This window comes from Microcaecilia unicolor, chromosome 1, assembly GCF_901765095.1.
Source record: "Microcaecilia unicolor chromosome 1, aMicUni1.1, whole genome shotgun sequence".
NCBI lineage: Eukaryota > Metazoa > Chordata > Amphibia > Gymnophiona > Siphonopidae > Microcaecilia > Microcaecilia unicolor.
The window spans coordinates 121,042,055-121,061,756 of record NC_044031.1 but is presented as its reverse complement, the minus strand read 5'-3'; the positions used below and the strand labels follow the sequence as shown (position 1 = coordinate 121,061,756).

At 41.6% G+C, this 19,702-nt stretch overlaps 1 protein-coding gene across 1 annotated transcript in view; it reads right to left on the bottom strand.

Moving 5' to 3' along the window:
* LOC115468148 (cilia- and flagella-associated protein 69-like) overlaps positions 1-19,702 on the bottom strand; it is a 640,933-nt gene that overhangs the window by 274,672 nt on the left and 346,559 nt on the right. Inside the window, 1 exon segment of the mRNA XM_030199696.1 lies at positions 12,648-12,766. Coding sequence (XP_030055556.1) covers positions 12,648-12,766 — 119 coding nt within the window.

The window sequence follows — 19,702 nt, the reverse complement described above, 5'->3', positions numbered from 1 at the left end:
TAATTCCATAATGGCATCTGTGTGCCAAGAATATATTATATAATACAATACAATACAATACAATATATTCTTATAGTCTGCAATAACCTCAAAGTTTTATGCGGATTACAGATTAAAGAAATCTAGACAATTCCTGGAGAATTACAAAGGCACAATTCTAGTACCAGACACCATATTTACTATAATAAAAACTTCCTAAACAAATATGTTTTTAAAACTTTCTAAATAAACAATAACTAGTCATAGCTCTTATTTGAACTGGAATAGTGTTCCAAATATGAGCAGCTAAGAATGGAAAAATAGTAAAAACTTCCAACTTCAGATGAACATTCTTTGGACTTGGATACTGTAATAATAAAGGGTTCCTGGATACCCCTAACCTACTAATACTAGGGAAATCTATTAGTTCTAACATATATAATTGAGCATTACCATATAAAATGATACAAATCATAACACATAATTTAAACTGGATACAGGCCTCTACCAGCAGCCAATGCAGATTTACTAGCAAAGGAGTAGCCCGCTTATTAATATGTACGGAAAATATCAATCTGGCTGTCATCTTCTGTACTGTCTGCAATTTTTAAAATAAATTTATATCTAGCTGCCTCAGTATCAGACTTTGAACCACCAACTTAAAGGTGCCAGTATACTTCTAATTCTAATTATAGAATGTTAGCGAAAGTCAGCATCATTGCCCCTACATTTAACTATGCCCATTTATGCCATGTTAATGGCAAGCGTAAGTTAAAAAAAAGATATATTGGAATTAGAAAAGGTTCAAAGAAGAGCGATCATAATGATAAAGGGGATGGAACTTCTCCCATATGAGGAAATGCTAAAGAGGTTTATGGCTCAGCCTCTTCAGCTTGGAAAAGAGACAGCTGAAGTGGGATATGATTGAGGTCTATAAAATCATGAGTGTTGTAGAATGGGTGAATCGATTTTTTACTCACTCAAAAACTAGAAAGACCAGGGGACACTCAATGAAATTACAAGGAGCTCTGGAACTCACTGCTCGAGAATGTGGTTACAACAGTTAGTACATCTGGGTTTAAAAAAAGGTTTGTACAAGTTCCTGCATGTAGTCTGTTACTGAGATGGATATGGGGACGTCACTGCTTGCCCCGGGACTGGTAGCATGGAATGTTGCTACTAATAGGGTTTCTGCCAGGTACTTGTGACCTGGATTGGCCACTGTTGGAAGCAGGATACTAGGCTAGATGGACCAATGGTCTGATCCAGTATGTTATTCAAATGTTCTCAAGCTGAATTAGAATTGTGAGCTGATGAATTTTTGCCCACTTGGCCATGATCCCAAAAGTGAAGTTTGTGACCCCATTGGGGTCATGACACATAGTTCATGAAGTGCTAAGCTAGCATATCCACTTTAGTATCTACAACTAAATCATGTAGAATTACTTTGATCCAAGCTGAGCATATCTCCAACAACAGATACTTCACTGACCTAGCTATTACCTCACTCTCCAATACCTGGTTACATGAAATCAATATTTTTTCTCTTCAACCTCTTTCCTCCTTCACAGCAGCGCACTCTACCATCAGCAAACTCCCAACTTCCATTCTCTATGGCACCGATATCAATGTACAACCTTGTTTTCCTGTTTACACCCTTCTCCTCTATTGCACTGAAATGCTGATAGTAAATCTCTAGCCTGCAGCCAACATTGCCTTCTATGGATCTCTTTTCCTCTCTCTTTTCTATTTCCTATACTATCCTGGCTAGAACCCCTCCCATGGCCCTATCCTTTGCCTCACCTCACCTCCCCTTCCTCTTCCTTATACTTCCCTAACATATATTCCCTTCAGATCTAACCTTTTTCATGGAAACTCACAGCACTTCCAACCATATGCCCAAATATACACATAAAAATATGCACAAAGAGGTGTAGAAAGACATCTGCCCACTGAGTAGTGCCTCACCTGCAGTGTGATGGTCTTACAGCGGATGTTGGTTGTTCAGCATAGATGCCAGTCAGGTTTTCAGGATATCTATAATGAATATGCATGACAGAGATCTGCATACAATGGAGATAGTGTATGCAAATCAATCTCATACATATCCATTACGGATACGGATCACCTAGTCATTTGCCTCACTGGTGCGAAGGAGGAGGACTTCACACCTCACCTAGATAGGATTTTAGATAGTGCTGGGGAGAAGCCAGCTGTCTCGGTACATGTGGGTACCAATGACACAGAAAAATGTGGGAGGGAGTTCTGGAAGCCAAATTTAGACACTTAGGTAGAAATCTGATATCCAGGTCCTCCAGGCAGCATTTTCGAAAATGCTCCTCATTCCATACGCAGGACCCAAGAGGCAGGCAGAACATGTGGTTGAGACGATGGTGCAGGGATGAAGGATTTACATTTGTTAAGAATTGGGCAACATTCTGGGAAAGGGGCAACCTATTCAAAAGAATGGACACCACTTTAACAGGGATGGAACCAGGCTGCTAGCAATAATATTTAAAAAGGAGATAGAACAACTTTTAAATGAAAATGGGGAGGGGTGGAGCCTACAGTCGCCCAGGAGCGCATGGTTTGGTGTGGATCCTTGAAGGATACTATTGAAACAGGACATTTAGGGAATTCCAATAGAGAGGTTTCAACATTGGTGAAAGAAAGCCAGGAGTGTTTAAGGGGAGAATAGAGTAAAGGATGCAAACTGCCCCATCAACTTCTAAGCAGCTTGTAGATGCAAGGAAAAAACACAGTTTGAAGTGTCTATATATAAATGCTAGAAGTCTAAAAAATAAGATGGTAGAGTTAGAATATATAGCACTAAGGGGCCCTTTTACAAAGGTGCGCCAAAAACTGGCCTGCGGCAGTGTGGGTGCATGTTCATGGCGTGCACTGGACCCTTATTGTACTGTGTCTGGAAAAAAAGGGATTATTTTAATGGGTCAAAAAATGGATGTGTAGCAAAATGAAATCCGGTGCACGTCCATTTTTGGCCTGAGAGTTTACCACCACCCACTTAACAGTAAGGTCTCATATGCTACCCGGGCGGTAAGCATGCAGCACGCGCCAATTGCCATTTACCACCAGGTAGATGCCCCGCGGTAGAAAATATTTTTTATCGTGTGTTTTTGGTGCGCGCCAAATTCGGTATTACTGCCCAGGACACACAGTAGCCAGGTGGGAATGCCGATTTGGCACGTGCCAGATGCACATAGGCCCTTAAGTGCCTTTGTAAAAGGGCTCCTAATTGAAGAGATAGATATAATAGGCATTTCAGAGAGCTGGGGAAGGAGGACAATCAACGAGACACTTAACAGGGTACAAATTATATTGCAATGATAGAATGGACCAAATTGAAATGGAGGGGGGGACGTTTGCGCTATATGCTAAAGAAGGAATTGAGCCAAACAAAATAAACATTCTACATGAAACAGATAGCAGCGTGAAATTCTTATGGACAGAAATTCCATGTGTGAAGGGAAGGTGTATACTGGTAGGTCTGTACTACTGTCTGCCAGGACAGAATGAACAGACAGATGAAGAAGTGTTTAAGAAATGAGGGGGCCCTTTTACAAAGTGATGGTAAGCCCAACGCGGGCTTACTGCTTGCTAAAAGGGAAGTACCACTGGGCTACCGCACCTGTCTGGTGGTAGTTCCCATCCCCAGTGCACACCATTTCCGTCGCGCCGGTGTGTACTTGGCGTAATTGGCAGTGCTGCGTGCTGCCCAGTTACCGATGAGGTAGTGCGGGAGCCCTTACCGTCACCTCACTGGGTGGTGGTAAGTGCTCCCACCCAAAATGGGCGCACGGCAAGTGCTTCACTTGCCGCATGTCCATTTTTTTAAAAAAACCTGTCTTTTACCCGCTGCATTAAAAGGGGGTCTTGGCACACATCAAAGACACTCGCTGATGCCAGCACAGGCCCCCTTTTGCTCCAGTTTCGTAAAAGGATCCCTAGGAAAGCTGGCAAATTGGGTAACAGTATAATAATTTCTTCAACAGTATCTTACATTTAATCCTCAACAGTATTCAAAAGGAAGCTCAAAACATGCTTACATAAGAAATTTATTTTGCAAGAAAATTAGTTATATTAGGTTAGTGAAATTTTATGTAAAGTTTTTGTAATTCCCAGAGACACTCCTGGCCTCTTGACCTTTTGTGACCCACTTAGAACTGTGAGGTGATATCAGGATGTAAGTCAGAAATGTAATGTAATCAAATCAACTTGAACAGACCCACCAACCTCCAATCAAACAGAAATTGTGGAGAAATAAAGAGAGTACTGTGGCTAAATATTATATCAATTGTAAAGTCATACACTCCATCAAAGGTCATTAAAAACTCCACATATAACTGTACAATATAAATCTTTAAAATCAGTGAGATTGCTCAAATAAAGCAGCAGACCAGAGAGAATTATCAATTGCAGTTCCAATTCAAACTTGAAGAAATTCAAAGTCACTTAGCTGCATACATTCTTGTAAATTCTATATCCATCATAGCCTTCAGTTAAAGGTCCACAATTTTATAACTCCTGACAGGTATTCCCTGTTGCATGGAACCACCATTGCCTCAGCAGATTCTTTCACTGTTCTGACTGCAAATTGAAGGCATCAAAATGGCAACTGGAATGGAAGACACTGAAATGTAAATACTCAGGTGTCAAAGACCACACCTACAAAGACACTGAGGAGTGAGGACCAATCATAAAAAAAGGGGGAAAGAACCCAATGACTTCATGTTCAATCAAAAAAATAACCGCAGCCCATTCAACTGGAATGTTTAAACCACGAGGAATAACAGTGTCAAAATGAAAAATCCAATGCTGTTCCCTTTGGCATAATTGACATCTATAATTCCCACGCATTCAGTGGGTATTACTTGCTCCAAAACTATGCATCTGAAAGAATCAAAATCATGACTTATCAATACAATGTTCCACTAAGGGCTCTGAAAGGTGTTTTTTTTTTTTTTAAGCTTTCACACAATGCCTATGATCTGTCAGCCAAATCTTCAACATTCTTAAGGTTTGTCCTACAGGAGTCCACAAGGACACTGCAAGAGATAAATTACTCCCACTGACATACAAGTTGTAAGACTCTTCAGAAGACATGACTTCCCTGAAACGGAGTCAGTAAACATATCAAATTCCATCATCATTAGAGAAAAAGAACAATGTTCACACTTACGATGACCACCACCTGTAGTCCTAATGGTCTTTGCGGAGCGCCAAACCACTGCGACTCAATTTATCACTTAAATTCCAATTTCTAATGAATGAAAAAATTACCCTCAATCCTTAAAGCAAGGGTGAACTTTTAAAAGACTCAAATGAGGATGAATCTTTTTACACAATGTCTCTGGTTGACATGCATTTTACTTTGAATGTGCCACAGCAGCGATACTTTGTTGTACCTTCATTGAATGTTGTAATATTGGATTCTCAAGCCAATTTTTTGTGTCATTATCATCAATGGCTGAAATACACTGAATTGACTCCTGAAGCAGGTACGGTTAGTGCCGAAACGCAGGACTGTGTCAAGTCTTTGGATTTTAGTTTGAATAAACCTGCTGTTTGGATATACATCTGGTCTACCCCATACTTCTTTTTTTGTACACTGTGAGCTTTTTTATGACCTATGATGGAGTGTGTGGCTTTACAACTGATATAATATTTAGCCACAGTACTGAGGTCTTTTTTTTCTCCACAATTTCTGTTTGATTGGAGGTTGGCGGGTCTGCTCAAGTTGATTCTGTTTGGGATCAGAGTTTGATTGATTTTCTGATTTTGGACTGTTTCTCCTTGATGTTGGACTTGGTTGATTTTCTGATTTTGGACTGTTCCTCTTTGATGTTGGAATTGGTTAATTTCAATTGCCCCAATACTGACTGGATAAATGTTACATCAGGTATCGCTAGTGATGTAAAATTCCTAGATGTAATAAATGACTGCTTCTTGGAGCAATTGCTCCAGGAATAGACAAGAGGGGAAGCTATTTTATATCTAGTCCTTAGTGGAATGAATGCAGGGCATAGTATGAGAGGTAATGGTGTTGGGCCTGCTGGGAAACAGTGATCATAAATTATCACATTTGAGCTAAAACCTGGAGTGAAGTCACAAAGGACATCTACTGTAGCAGCATTTCATTTTTGAAAGGGCGACTATGATAAAATGAGGAAAATGGTTAAAAAGAAGCTAAAAGGATCAGCTGCAAAGGTTAGGACTTTAAATCAAGCATGGGACATTGTTTAAAAATACCATTTTGACATCTCAGACCAGATGTATTCCATGTATTTATAAAGATGGAAAGAAGAGCAAATGACAGCCAGCGTGGTTAAAAGATGAAGAGAAAGAGGCTATTAGAGCTGAAAGAACATCCTTCAAAGAATGGAAAAACAACCCAAATGAAGAAAATAAGAAGGAACATAAGAACTGGTGGCTAAAAGAGAATGTGAAGAGAAACTTGTCGCAGATGCAAAACCTCACAGTAACAACTTTTTCAGGTACATCAGAAGCAGAAAGCCTGTGAGGACTCCATGGGACTGTTAGATCATAAAGGAGCAAAGGGGGCACTCAGGGGGGACAAAGCCATAGAGGAGAGACTGAATGAATTCTTTGCTTTGGTCTTTATGGAAGAAGATGTAAGAGAGTTTAAAAAAAGGTTTGGATGGCTTCCTAAAGGAAAAGTCCATAGACCATTAAATGGGGAAAATCCACTATTTCTGGGATAAGCAGTATAAAATGTTATGTACATTTTGGGGATCTTGTCGGGTATTTGTGACCTGGATTGGCCACTGTTGGAAACAGGATGCTGGGCTCGATGGACCTTTGGTCTTTCCCAGTATGGCAATACTTATGTACTTATGTAGATCTACCTGATTTGTTTTATCTACTTATAATGTTGATGACAATCTGATTCCTTGTTTAGATCCGCAAGTTATCTTGTTCATCTTCAGGGTTTTCTTATTTGGTTTTTCAGAAACCCACATACAGGAACACTCTGTTGTATTTCCACAGCTCCCATCCATGAAAACTTTGAGAAAGCATTCCTGTTGGACAATTCTTGTGAATGAGACACATTTGTTTCTCTTTACAAGAATATAAGTGGCAGGCAATGGAATTATTTAAAAGGTTTTTAGAGCGAGGTTATCTGGTCTCTGTTATTAACAGGGCTTATAAAAGAGCTCAATGGGTAGAGAGATCTTTTTTTTTTTTTTTGTTATATGGTGAATAATGGTCTTCTGATCGAGTTACTTGTGTACTCCCATATTCATTTGGCATCAACAGAGTGAAATCTAGTATTTTAAAGTTTTGGTCAGTTTTGCAATTACATCAAGTCTTTAAAGAATCACTCTTTTTTGCCTTTAAATAGGGTAAAAACTTAAAAGATGTTCTTGTTTCCTCCTATCTTCCAACATTTTCTCTGCCATCTCTAGGCTCCTCCAATGGTCCCAACAGCAGACATTTTCCATGCACACAGGGGCTTACCCTGAATGAGCGGCATATTTAATTGAGATCATATACCACTTACCAGACTACCCAGGTTGTTTGTGTGTTCTGTTTATGTGGGGAAGACCATACGGCCTCTCAAGGTTTGCAGGATTGAACATTGTAGGTGTTTGCAATGACGGGATGCCAATGTACCTTTGGTTGTCCATTGCTTGACTTTTTCCCATAGGTTTATGGCTATTCATTTTGTAGCATTGGAAAAGGTATCCTGCTCTGTATGCAGTGGAGATTTAGATGCCACACTTTTAATTAAGGAGAGTTGCTGGGTTTACTTTTTGTCTTGTGTGGAACCTAAAGACTTAAACAAAGCTATTGATTAGTGATGTTTTGATGTCTGTATTTTTGTTTCACTATTATGTTCTATATTCTTTATTAGTGTTGATGATTTCTCAGGTGTTTTTGACGTCACTCCATTGAAGACGTCTTTCCTTTAAAAATGGTGACTTTTCAGCGCACGTTTGAGTCACCCTTTGCAGTTATATAACAGTGGTGTTTAGCCCATGTGAACCTGTGAGTCATATATAGTTTATGTATATATATATATAAAAAAAACTTCTGCGGTAACTATACTGAATGTTTCATATTCATATTTTACTGATGTTCTGAGTTGTTGTTTTTGTTATACGGTGGTTTGTGATCTTTTTGAACAACCCCGGAAGCAGGCGGGAAGCCGAAACATCTTGCTGTGATCTTGTGAGTGTCGGGTGTTTTATTACTTCAGCGCTGATGACTGCATATTGTAGATAAGTGGTCACTTGACCTTTCATGTTTTATACATTGTCATATATGTTAAGTAAATTTTTAGATAGTGTGTCCCAATAAAGTTTCAGTATATCCAGGGGGCGTTTTTGACACGATGAGAATTTCACATTTTAAGGAGTAGGTTTGAAATAGCTGGGGCTATAAGAGACCCCATGCCTTTGTTATATACTTGGTTTGATGTATTTTCTCCCTCCAGTTTGCCATAACAATAAGAACAAGATTCTCTTTTGAACTGTTTTTTGTTTTTCAACTTTGAGATTACCAGTTTTCTTGACTTTTACTGTTGATATTATGGGATAGGAGGCAATGTCCTTTTGTGGATTAGGAATTGGTTACTGGACAGAAAACAGAGGGTAGGGTTAAATGGCCATTTTTCTCAATGGAGGAGGGTGAGTGCCACAGGGATCTGTACTAGGACTGGTGTTATTTAACATATTTATACATGATCTGGAAATAGGAACGACAAGTGAAGTGCCCTGACTGTATTTTGTGCACTTCTTATCCCTGTCCACAAGTGTCTTAAAATTAAGTTTCTTTGTGAGAGAAAACTCTAACAGGGCTTCTACTCTATTCAGAGTGTTATACATGTATTGTCGTACGAAGATCCAGTATGAAGCAATGTGAGAAGTGAACATAATGTTATGGCATACTTTCCTCCCAAGAAGGTCAAGAGTTTGAGCATAACTTCCACTGAGGAGTAGGTTTTTGTCTTTTTGAATTTTATGAGGGTGAACTAAGTCACCACTGACTAGAGTGGTAGATGCTGCTTGCCAAATGTTTGAGCCTTCTGGACTTTATAAATGGATTCCACCTTTCTTTTCACAGATGGCATAGAAAAAGTCTCCCTATTCTCATCTGTGCTGCCTCAAGGATGCTGTGAACAGGACCAAGATATCCAGTACAAGTATCCTAAGTTCACTCTCTTCCGCCAACTGAAATGGAATTGTCCAAAATAGCATCAAAAGGACAGAGCATGTGTGGATATTCCTGCCACTCACTAGACTGAAAGAATACAAACAAATTGGGGGGGGGGGGGGGGGGGAAGTCTAGTGGATTGGAAGGTGGCTTGACAACATAAGCATGCCTTTTGCCCACAAGCAGGGCCTGTGAAAGGGGGGAGGTCTTCAGGGAGGAATTAATTTCACATTTTAAAGGCAAGCATAGCGCAAGAGAAACCTTGCTGACCACCATGATTTATTTATTTGTACATTTCGGCCCTTTAAAAAATGGCAATCCCAGGCCTGGGGTCAGCCACCGTGCTTTGCTGAAGCAAGGATGCAGAAAGTTTCCAGCCATGGTAATGACAGAAAAATTACTGCAGGATTTACTAAATTGTAGTATTCAGGATTTTAAAAAAATTCTATGGTAATTTTTTTGAGGTAAAATGACATGTTGCCAAGCTATTTTACTGCACTTTTGAGAATATATCAATATATCATTAGGGGAACTATAAGAACCAGGACTTAATCTGTAGACAAGACAGAGGTGGAACTGTGGAGCCAGAGGAGAGGGCAGGTGGTTCAGATGCAGAAGCAACAGGAATAAAGGGGCTGGGCTAGGAAACAGAATGTCTGTTCTATACTCTTCTCTAGGTTCACCTCCTCCATTCCTGCTCCTATGCAGGTTTCCTGGAAGGGAGGGGCTGGAGCAGAACATACCTGCTGCTGTTGACTGTGAAAAGAAGTGGCAAAACTGTGTTACAGGCTGTCGCCCTGAAACATAATCCTCTATAATATATGATTGCCCGCAGACAAAAACTTTCATTCTCACTCATCGTGAGAGAGGGGAGATGTTGTCATAACTCACAAGTAGTGAAACCATAGCCAACTTGGGTCCTGCTATGCCATTGCTACAGCCAGGAACCTATGATGTTCTTGGCTGCAGCAAAGCAAACAGAGGACACGGGATGAACTATTTTGTGTGTGTGTGAGGTTTTTAAAAAATTGCTGCTCCCAATGGACATGCCAGGAAATGGATCTGTATTCCTGCATATTCTTCTATGTGTTGCATGCTGATTCATGCAACACAGTTAATTAATATTAAAATAGGTTACTATAAATTGAGTGAAGCCATTTTATTTGCATTAACCCACAAACCTAACTACATGCTGGGAAGTAGGGGAAAGAGATGGGCATGATCTCTTCCCTCCTATGCTTCAACTTCAGTTTTCAAGATCTCGAAAGAGGTGGGGGTGGGATGGCCTAAGATGAGCGTGTGTGGGGAGGGGGGAGGGGAGTTTAGGTCCACACTTATTCCTGAATGTTGACTTTCATTTCCTCTCCACTTCTTCAGTCAACTCCTTGAAGGTCCTCTTCCTGAGATAGCAAAAATACCCTTCTCCCAAAAAGTAATCCTTCAAGCATCACAGTACCTACAGGACTAAGCCTGTGCCTCCTGCTAGCCCTCTTCCTCCAAAATGTACAATGAAAATCTTCCTGCGTTGAAGCACCTGCCTAAACATTTATGAACAAGCACACACCCAAGGCCCTTTCTCACTCTCCACATTTTAATCAATGAGCTTTAGTACCTGATCCACCCCCTCTCACCTACCCTATAAGATCATTAGGCACTTCAGTGTAGTGACAGGCAGGAGGCAGGCATGCTCCATCCTCCTCTCTGACTTGTTTTCAAGGCCACTGGAAAAAAAACAGGTGGGAGAGGACTGAGAAGGTAAACAGATCTGGAGCCAGAGCCCCTTGAAAAAGAGTATTTGGAGGAGAAGGGTCTCATATTTGTAGATGTTCTGCATATTGCAGGAGGTGAAATGGATGGTTGGCAGCTAATGGGTGGTGCACTAGAAGAGAAGGAGGAATCTTGCAGACATCTTCATTGTGCATGTGGTTGAGAGTTTAGGCTCACAGAGGCTTATTTGCTATCTGGGAGAAGGGAAGGATCAACCTTACTAAAGCTGGTAACACAAAAGTATTATTGGCAGTGGGTACATAGATCTAATCTTCAGACTTCATACCCCACCTTTCTAGTTCAATCTGTTACATACATGCATACTGCCTGTGATCAAATCCACTTAAGCCTCTATTCAGTAAAGGCTTTATATATCTTAGCAACTAGAATGCTAATCATTACTAATGCTCTTCAGTATATAAGCCCCAAAGTGTTTAAAGTAGAATTCTTTAAACATTTGTAAAAGACCTCCTATTTATTATTCAGTAAACATGTTGTGATGTCAATCACTGTAAAAGCAGTCAGTTCTGTAATAATGAGAATAATTAAATTAAATTTGTTTAAGAAAAGTATAGAAATGTAAATTAGTATAACAATATCTGGTGAGAATTGGACCGTGTTGCATTTGCAGCATTCTAATTCAAGAGTCATACTTAAAGTTCTAAAACAAATGAAGCATATATGCAATAGCTCTTAGAAGTTTATTGGATGGTTTTTAACAAAAAAAACAAGCAATCTAGTTGATAGCATATTATGACAGACATCAAAATGCTTCAATGCACAGTCAGCACAATGTGGAGCATTTGCTGAATAGTTAGTAACATCAAAGCAAGTTTGAATCTAGGAGAGTAGTTCCCTATGCTAATGAACTCCCAGCCAGTTTAATTTTCAGGATATCTGCAATGAAAATTCATTTGATAGGAATGCATGCAAATCTATCTCATGTATATTCATTATGGATATCCTCATAATATGACTGGCTGGGAGTCCCCTGGGACAGGCTTGTGAGCCACTGTCCTATGACATCTTATAAAGTCCAGCAACACAATTCAGGACAAACATGAAAGAAATCTGACATTCCTCCAGTGCGGAAAGCATACACCATCAAAATGTCCTCAAGATATTAATAAATAGCCATTACCATACACTCTATTTATTATTGTTTACTGATATTGTAGTTGTTGAACCTATACTGGGCAGGGGGCAATTTTATTAGGAGCCACCTAGTTTTATGTGCTAAGAATGCGTAGAAATGTTGGTATTTGGTCATTTACATAAATGGTTACTTACAAAGGTAAATTACCTCTCACAAAATACTGACAAAATGTGAAAGTACATGCATAAGTTTTATAGTGTATACTTTCCACTATAGGTGTGCATGGGGTAGAGTTTGGGTGGAGTGTGGGCAGAGTCCACATTTACACATGTAGATGATAAAATTGCTTAATTTATGCATAAAATACATACTAACATTTACAACAGCCATAGAGTTGATGTGACAGTGTCTACATATATACACATTCTTTTGCTCCTACTTGACTTTATATGATACACGCACGTAGGCACGTTTTAACTGGACACAACTTCAAAATTACCCTTGTACAGCATAAATATTTATCAATATATAATATTTCAAAAATGATATAAAATCATACATGTTATAGATATTTCCTGTTCACATTACATAGAAGTGAAACACAAACCTTTTTATGAAGATCATTTTCACAAACAGCAGACAAAATAAATAATATATCAGCTTTGATTTCCAATATAATGGCATCTTCTTTTTCCTCAGTTCTGCTTGTAATATTTTTCAGGATTCCTAGAATGACAACATTTAATAGAACTAAAAGATCAATTTCCCTACTCAAAATAACTCAGTTAATGTAACAGACATACTCAAGTATACGTACTGAGTATACAACTGTTAATTCCAACACCATACAGTAGTCTCAATATTGTAGTGAGGAGCACAAGCATAACATTTTTTAGAAGTTATTGCGTTTCAGACTACAGTGATGTGAAAAAGTCCCTCCAACCCCCTGACTTCCCCTGTTATTGCATATATGCAACACTGAATGGTTTCTGATCTTTAAATAAAATTTATTAGACAAAGGAAACCTGAGTAAACACATAACACAGTTTTTAAATTACTATTTCATTTATTTAAAGGAACAAAGGGGCTCTTTTACTAAGCTGAGCTAGTAAATGTGCTTTGCGTGTTCTAATATGGAACTTTTCTGCACAATAAGCCCAAGCCCATTTCTAGCATGGCCCATAAAATAGGCATTTTTCAATTTGCTGAATTTCTGGCTGTGCACTAATGTCAGCATTAGTGCACAGCCATTTAAAAAAAATGAATATGGGAGCATTTACCACCTCCTTTTTATACTCCTGCCAGAATTCTGCACGACTACACAGTGCAAAGCATGTGCAGAATTTGCTTTTTCAATGCAGAACCATGGTCCCCGTTCCCGCAGTGCAGTACAGTACTGTACTGCGAGAACGGGGACCGCGGTAAAGGCTGGCTGGCCCTCCATCTCCCAAACCTCGGTGGGCCTTCCCTGGGCCTACCTTAACATGCCCTGGTGGTCTAGTGGCCTCTTCGGAAGCAGGAAGGAGCCATACTCTTTCCTGCTCACTGCCACTGCTCTTGACAGCACCACCACTTCTTCAAAACGGCCACCAAGACTTCAAGCAGCAATCTCATGAGACTGCTGCAGGAAGTCTCGGTGGCCATTTTGAAGAAGCATGGTGATACTGGCAAGATTGGAGGCAGCGGGCAGGAAAGAGTGGGGACTCTTTCCTGCCCTAAGAGGTACTCCTAATGTGCAGTGGACCAGTGAGTGTGGGGGTGGGGGGCTAGAAAAAGCTGATCAGTATCTGTGTACAGGGGGAGGGAGGCTGTAAGGTGGGTGAAGTATGGCTGTGGTCTAGGATAGCTAGGGCAGAGTTAGACTTGGAAACATGTGAAGTCAATTAAGTCTAGGTACCATACAATGGAATCAATAAGGTTGAGTGTATATGATTGCAATTAACTAATATATCATGATTACAAAGTGACTTATCCCCGAAGCATATTGTTAGGAAGGCATTTCTCAGATCAATTTTCATTTTCCTCCATTCCTGTCAAAATTTCACAAAATAATACGGACAGTAATAGCTTCATTTATTAAATTTGCATTCTATACTTCATCTACGTAGCTTGTCCTCTTCATCTGGGGGAAGCTGAAGTCTGCTCTGCACAGATGTCTTTGGTGTGATTCAGAGGAAACAACTTATCAAGACAAGGCGAAGAGGACAAGATACATAGATGAAGTATAGAAAAAGATGGCTGGGGGAAGCTGAAGTCTGCTCTGCACAGACGTCTTTGGTGTGATTCATAGGAAACAACTTATCAAGTCAAGGCGAAGAGGACAAGATACATAGATGAAGTATAGAATGCAAATTTAATAAATGAAGCTATTACTGTCCGTATTATTCTGTGAAATTTTGACAGGAATGGAGGAAAATGAAAATTGATCTGAGAAATGCCTTCTTAACAATATGCTTCGGGGATAAGCCACTTTACAAACCTCATAGCTTAAACTGCGAGTTTACCAGCAATGCAGATGAAAAACTCTTGATAACTCACTTTCAGGCTTATTTTCAAAAGAGAAGGACGCCCATCTTTCGACACAAATCGGAAGATGGGCGTCCTTCTCTTAGGGTCGCCCAAATCGGCATAATCGAAAGCCAATTTTGGGTGTCCCCAACTGCTTTCTATCGCGGGGATGACCAAAGTTCCCGGGGGTGTGTCGGAGGCATAGCGAAGACAGGACTTGGGCGTGCCTAACACATGGGCATCCTCGACCCATAATCGAAAAAAAGGGCGTCCCTGATGAGCACTTGGACAACTTTACTTGATCCTTTCTTTGTTACGACCAAGCCACGAAAAGGTGCCCGAACTGACAAGATGGCCACTGAAGGGAATTGGGGATGACCTCTCCTTACTCCCCCAGTGGTCACTAACCCCCTCCCACCCTCAAAAAATTTGTTTCAAAATATTTTTTGCCAGCCTCAAATGTCATACTCTGGTCCATCACAGCAGAATGCAGATCCCTGGAGCAGTTTCAGTGGGTGCAGTGCACTTCAGACAGGTGGACCCAGGCCCATCCCTCCCTAACTGTTACACCTGTGATGGTAAATGTGAGCCCTCCAAAACCCACCACAAACCCACTGTACCCACATCTAGGTGCCCCCTTCACTCATAGGGGCTATGGTAGTGTACAGTTGTGGGTAGTGGGTTTAGGGGGGCTCAGCACACACTAAGGGAGCTATGCACCTGGGAGCAATTTCTGAAGTCCACTGCAGTGCCCCCTAGGGTGCCCGGTTGGTGTCCTGGCATGTGATGGGGACCAGTGCACTACGAATGCTGGCTCCTCCCATGACCAAAGGGCTTGGATTTGGTCGTTTCAGGGATGGGCGTCCTCAGTTTCCATTATCGCCGAAAATCAGAAACGGCCAAGTCTAAGGACGACCATCTCTAAAGTCGACCTAAATTTCCAGATTTGGGCGACCCCGACCATACTATCGAAACGAAAGATGGACGTCCATCTTGTTTTGATAATACGAGTTTCCCCGCCCTTTCGCCGGGACGTCCTGCAAGGACGTCTTCAGGAAAACTTGGGCGCCCCTTTCGATTATGCCCCTCCACATATAGCATTTTGTTAAGCATTGGGCTCAAATATATATCAACACACTACTACTATTACTTAACATTTCTAAAGCGCTACTAGGGTTACGCAGTGCTGTACAGTTTAACACAGAAGGACAATCCATGCTCAAGGAGCTTACAATCTAAAGGACAAATGTACAGTCAGTGAAATAGGGGCAGTCAAATTGGGGCAGTCTAGATTTCCTGAATAGGTATAAAGGTTAGGTGCCGAAGGCAACATTGAAGAGGTGGGCTTTGAGTAAGGATTTGAAGATGGGTAGGGAGGGGGCTTGGCGCAAGGTCTCAGGAAGATTATTCCAAGCATAGGGTGAGGCGAGGTAGAAAGGGCAGAGCCTGGAGGTGGCGGTGGTGGAGAAGGGTACTGGGAGGAGGGATTTGTCCTGCGAGCGGAGGTTTCGGGTGGGAACGTAAGGGGAGATGAGGGTAGAGAGGTAATGAGGGGCTGCAGACTGAGTGCATTTGTAGGTTAGAAGGAGAAGCTTGAACTGTATGCGGTATCTGATCAGAAACCAGTGAAGTGACTTGAGGAGAGGGGTGATATGAGCATATTGGTCCAGGCGGAATATAAGACGTGCAGCAGAGTTCTGAACAGATTGAAGGGGGGATAGATGGTTAAGTGGGAGGCCAGTGAAGAGTAGGTTGCAGTAGTCAAGGCGAGAGGTAATGAGAGAGTGGATGAGAGTTCTGGTGGTGTGCTCAGAGAGGAAAGGGCAAATTTTGCTGATGTTAAAGAGAAAGAAGCGACAGGTCTTGGCTATCTGCTGGATATGCGCAGAGAAGGAGAGGGAGGAGTCGAAAATGACACCGAGGTTTCAGGCAGATGAGACGGGGACGATGAGGGTGTTATCGACTGAGATAGAGAGTGGGGGAAGAGGAGAAGTGGGTTTAGGTGGAAAGACGATAAGCTCGGTCTTGGCCATGTTCAGTTTCAAGTGGCGGTTGGACATCCAGGCAGCAATGTCAGATAAGCAGGCCGATACTTTGGCCTGGGTTTCCACAGTGATGTCTGGTGTGGAGAGATAAAGCTGGGTGTCATCAGCATAAAGATGATATTGGAAACCATGAGATGAGATCAGCGAGCCCAGTGAAGAGGTGTAGATTGAAAAAAGAAGGAGTCCAAGGACAGATCCCTGAGGAACTCCAACAGCATTTTGTTAAGTATTGGGCTCAGATATACATCAGAACACATCCTATATAAGACTCCTGAGGAAAGCCTTTGTGGGCCAAAACACGACTCGTGTAGAGTCTTGGATGGTTAATAAAGGTGATAATTGTGACATCATCATCTGCTGCCCCTTCTTTTGTCACCCTTGTGACTGTTTTGTCTCTTTGACCACAAGGGTTACTGTTCTTCTGTTGCCCCACCATGCCAAAACAGAATATTCCATTTTTACAAAAGAGATGAGGTGAAGAAGTGATTCCATATGCCCCAATGAACACAGAGTTTAATTTTACTTCCAATCTCTATAACAACAGTTAAGATGAACCAATCAGTAAACAGGATATCCTCACTGGAATTTGGCCATGTATTACTGTTTGAAGCTGTTTTAGCGATATTCAGTTTTTATTTCATGATATTTGTATCTACATATGAGAAGCTTTCAAATAAATTAAAAAGCAGTCGAATAAGTAAAAAAAAAAAAAAATTGCCCTCCACCTTTTAAGGCACTGTCTATCCAACTGGTACAGCTTTTGACTTTTTATAGAAGGACCACGTAGACAGCTCAGAGAGGACCTCCCTCTCCCCCACTGTGATTTGGCTGTTGGGCTATTTTCAGTGCTCAGTGGAAAAACATTTTGCACGGAGCAGGTCGATCCTTAGAGGGAACACTGGTCGGGACCCGCACAGCTAACCTGGCCATGCTAGGAAAGTTCAAAAGCTGTCCTAATTTGGCCATGTTAGGGATGCAGGTCCCGCCCGGCACTGAATATTGGCTGGGACTTGCATAACTTTTTTTGATTTTTGAAGTCCCCCCAATTCCCCTCCAGGCCCTCGAAAAACTCTTCGCCTTCCACCCCCTCCTTCCAACTAGCATGAAACACAATCCCTTCCCCATAGGAACAGCCCCCAACTCCCCCTCCAGTATAGATATCTCCCTCCCCTCAGGTCTACCTGATATCCTTAGTGGTCCAAGCAGAGGCAACGGGGGACAGGAGCGATGTCAATTTACTCCTGTCCCTTGCAGCTACCGTGACCTCATGCGACAGCCTCATAGTAGTACACTGAATATCTACTGTTAATCAAGCTGCAATGATCAGGGTTTTAAAACCGCTGACCGCTACCAGCTGAAAATCAGCTGGCACATGCTTAACACAAAACTAACACTGATTGCTTTAGTGCATCCTGAGTTAGGCCATTTATCCTGTGTTAAGCACACATTAGTACTTAACACAGCTTAGTAAAATGGCCCCCAAATTATCTAACACCCATATCACTCATGTGAAAACTGCCTCCTAAACTAAATAACTGGTTGTACCACTTTTACCAGCAATTTTTACACCAAATGCTTCTTATATTTGATATCACTTTTCACATCACACAGAAAATTACATAAAAGTAGGAGGAAAAGAAGGCCTCTCTGGTACTCGAATGTAGTAGCTGAAAAGATAAGGGATAGGAGGCTAGCTAGCCTTTGCACATTATAAGATGACTCAGAAAGATGAAGACAGGAGAGAATACCTAAATAAGTGAAGAGAAGCTGGAAAAGCTTTCAGGAAAGCGAAGCGGCAAATGGAGGAAAAGATAGCTAATACGGTAAAATTGAGGGACAAGACCTTTTTCAGATATGTAAGTGACAAGAGGAAGTACCATAATAGCATTGTGAGGCTCAAAGCTGAAGGAGAGAAATATGTGGAAGATAATAAGGAAAACGCTGAACTGTTTAACGATTATTTTAGCTCGGTGTTCACAAATGAAAGACCGGGGGTAGGGCTGCAAAGGCTAAAGGGGATGGATGTATGGTAGACCAAGACCCGCTTACGGAGGACTGTGTTCGTGAGGAGCTTGACAAACTAAAAGTAGACAGAGCGATGGGGCCTGATGGGATACACCCGAGGGTGCTTAAGGAACTCGGAGAAGTTCTGTCAGCTCCGCTGACAGACCTCTTTAATGCTTCCTTAGAAACTGGAGTGGTCCCGGTGGACTGGAGAAGGGCGGATGTGGTTCCTTTGCACAAGAGTGGAAGTAAGGAAGAGGTTGGGAATTACAGACCTGTCAGTCTGACCTCGGTGGTGAGTAAGCTAATGGAAATGCTTCTAAAAAGGAGGATTGTGGCATTTCTTGAACTACATGGAATGCGAGATCCGAGGCAGCATGGCTTCCCTAGTGGCAGGTCGTGTCAGACGAATCTGACTGTCTTCTTCGACTGGGTGATCAAACAGTTGGATGCGGGAGGAGCGCTTGATGTGGTATACTTGGACTTCAGCAAAGCCTTTGAAACGGTTCCGCACAGGCAACTGATAAATAAATTGAGTGCCCTCGGTGCAGGACCTAGAGTAACTGATTGGGTAAAAAATTGGTTGAATGGTAGGAGACAGAGGGTGGTGGTAAATTGAGCTTGCTCTGAGGAAAAGGAGGTAGTCAGTGGAGTACCGCAGGGATCGGTCCTAGGGCCGGCTCTTTTTAACATCTATGTGAGCGATATTGCGGAGGGGCTGTCTGGTAAGGTTTGTCTCTTTGCGGATGACACTAAACTCTGCAACAGGGTGGACAACTTGGATGGTGTGAATGACATGAGGAAGGACCTAGAGAAGCTAGAGGAATGGACCGATATTTGGTAACTAAGGTTTAATCCCAAAAAATGCAGGGTCATGCACTTGGGTCGCAAAAATCTGAGGGAACGGTACAGTATAGGGGGTGTAGTGCTTCAGTGTGTGAAGGAAAAGCGGGATTTGGGGGTGATTGTGTCTGACGACCTTAGAGCTTTCAAACAGGTAGAAAAAGTGACGGCCAAAGCCAGAAGGATGCTTGGGTGCATAAAGAGAGACATGACCAGCAGGAAAAAGGAGGTGATAGTGCTGTTGTATAAGTCTCTGGTGAGG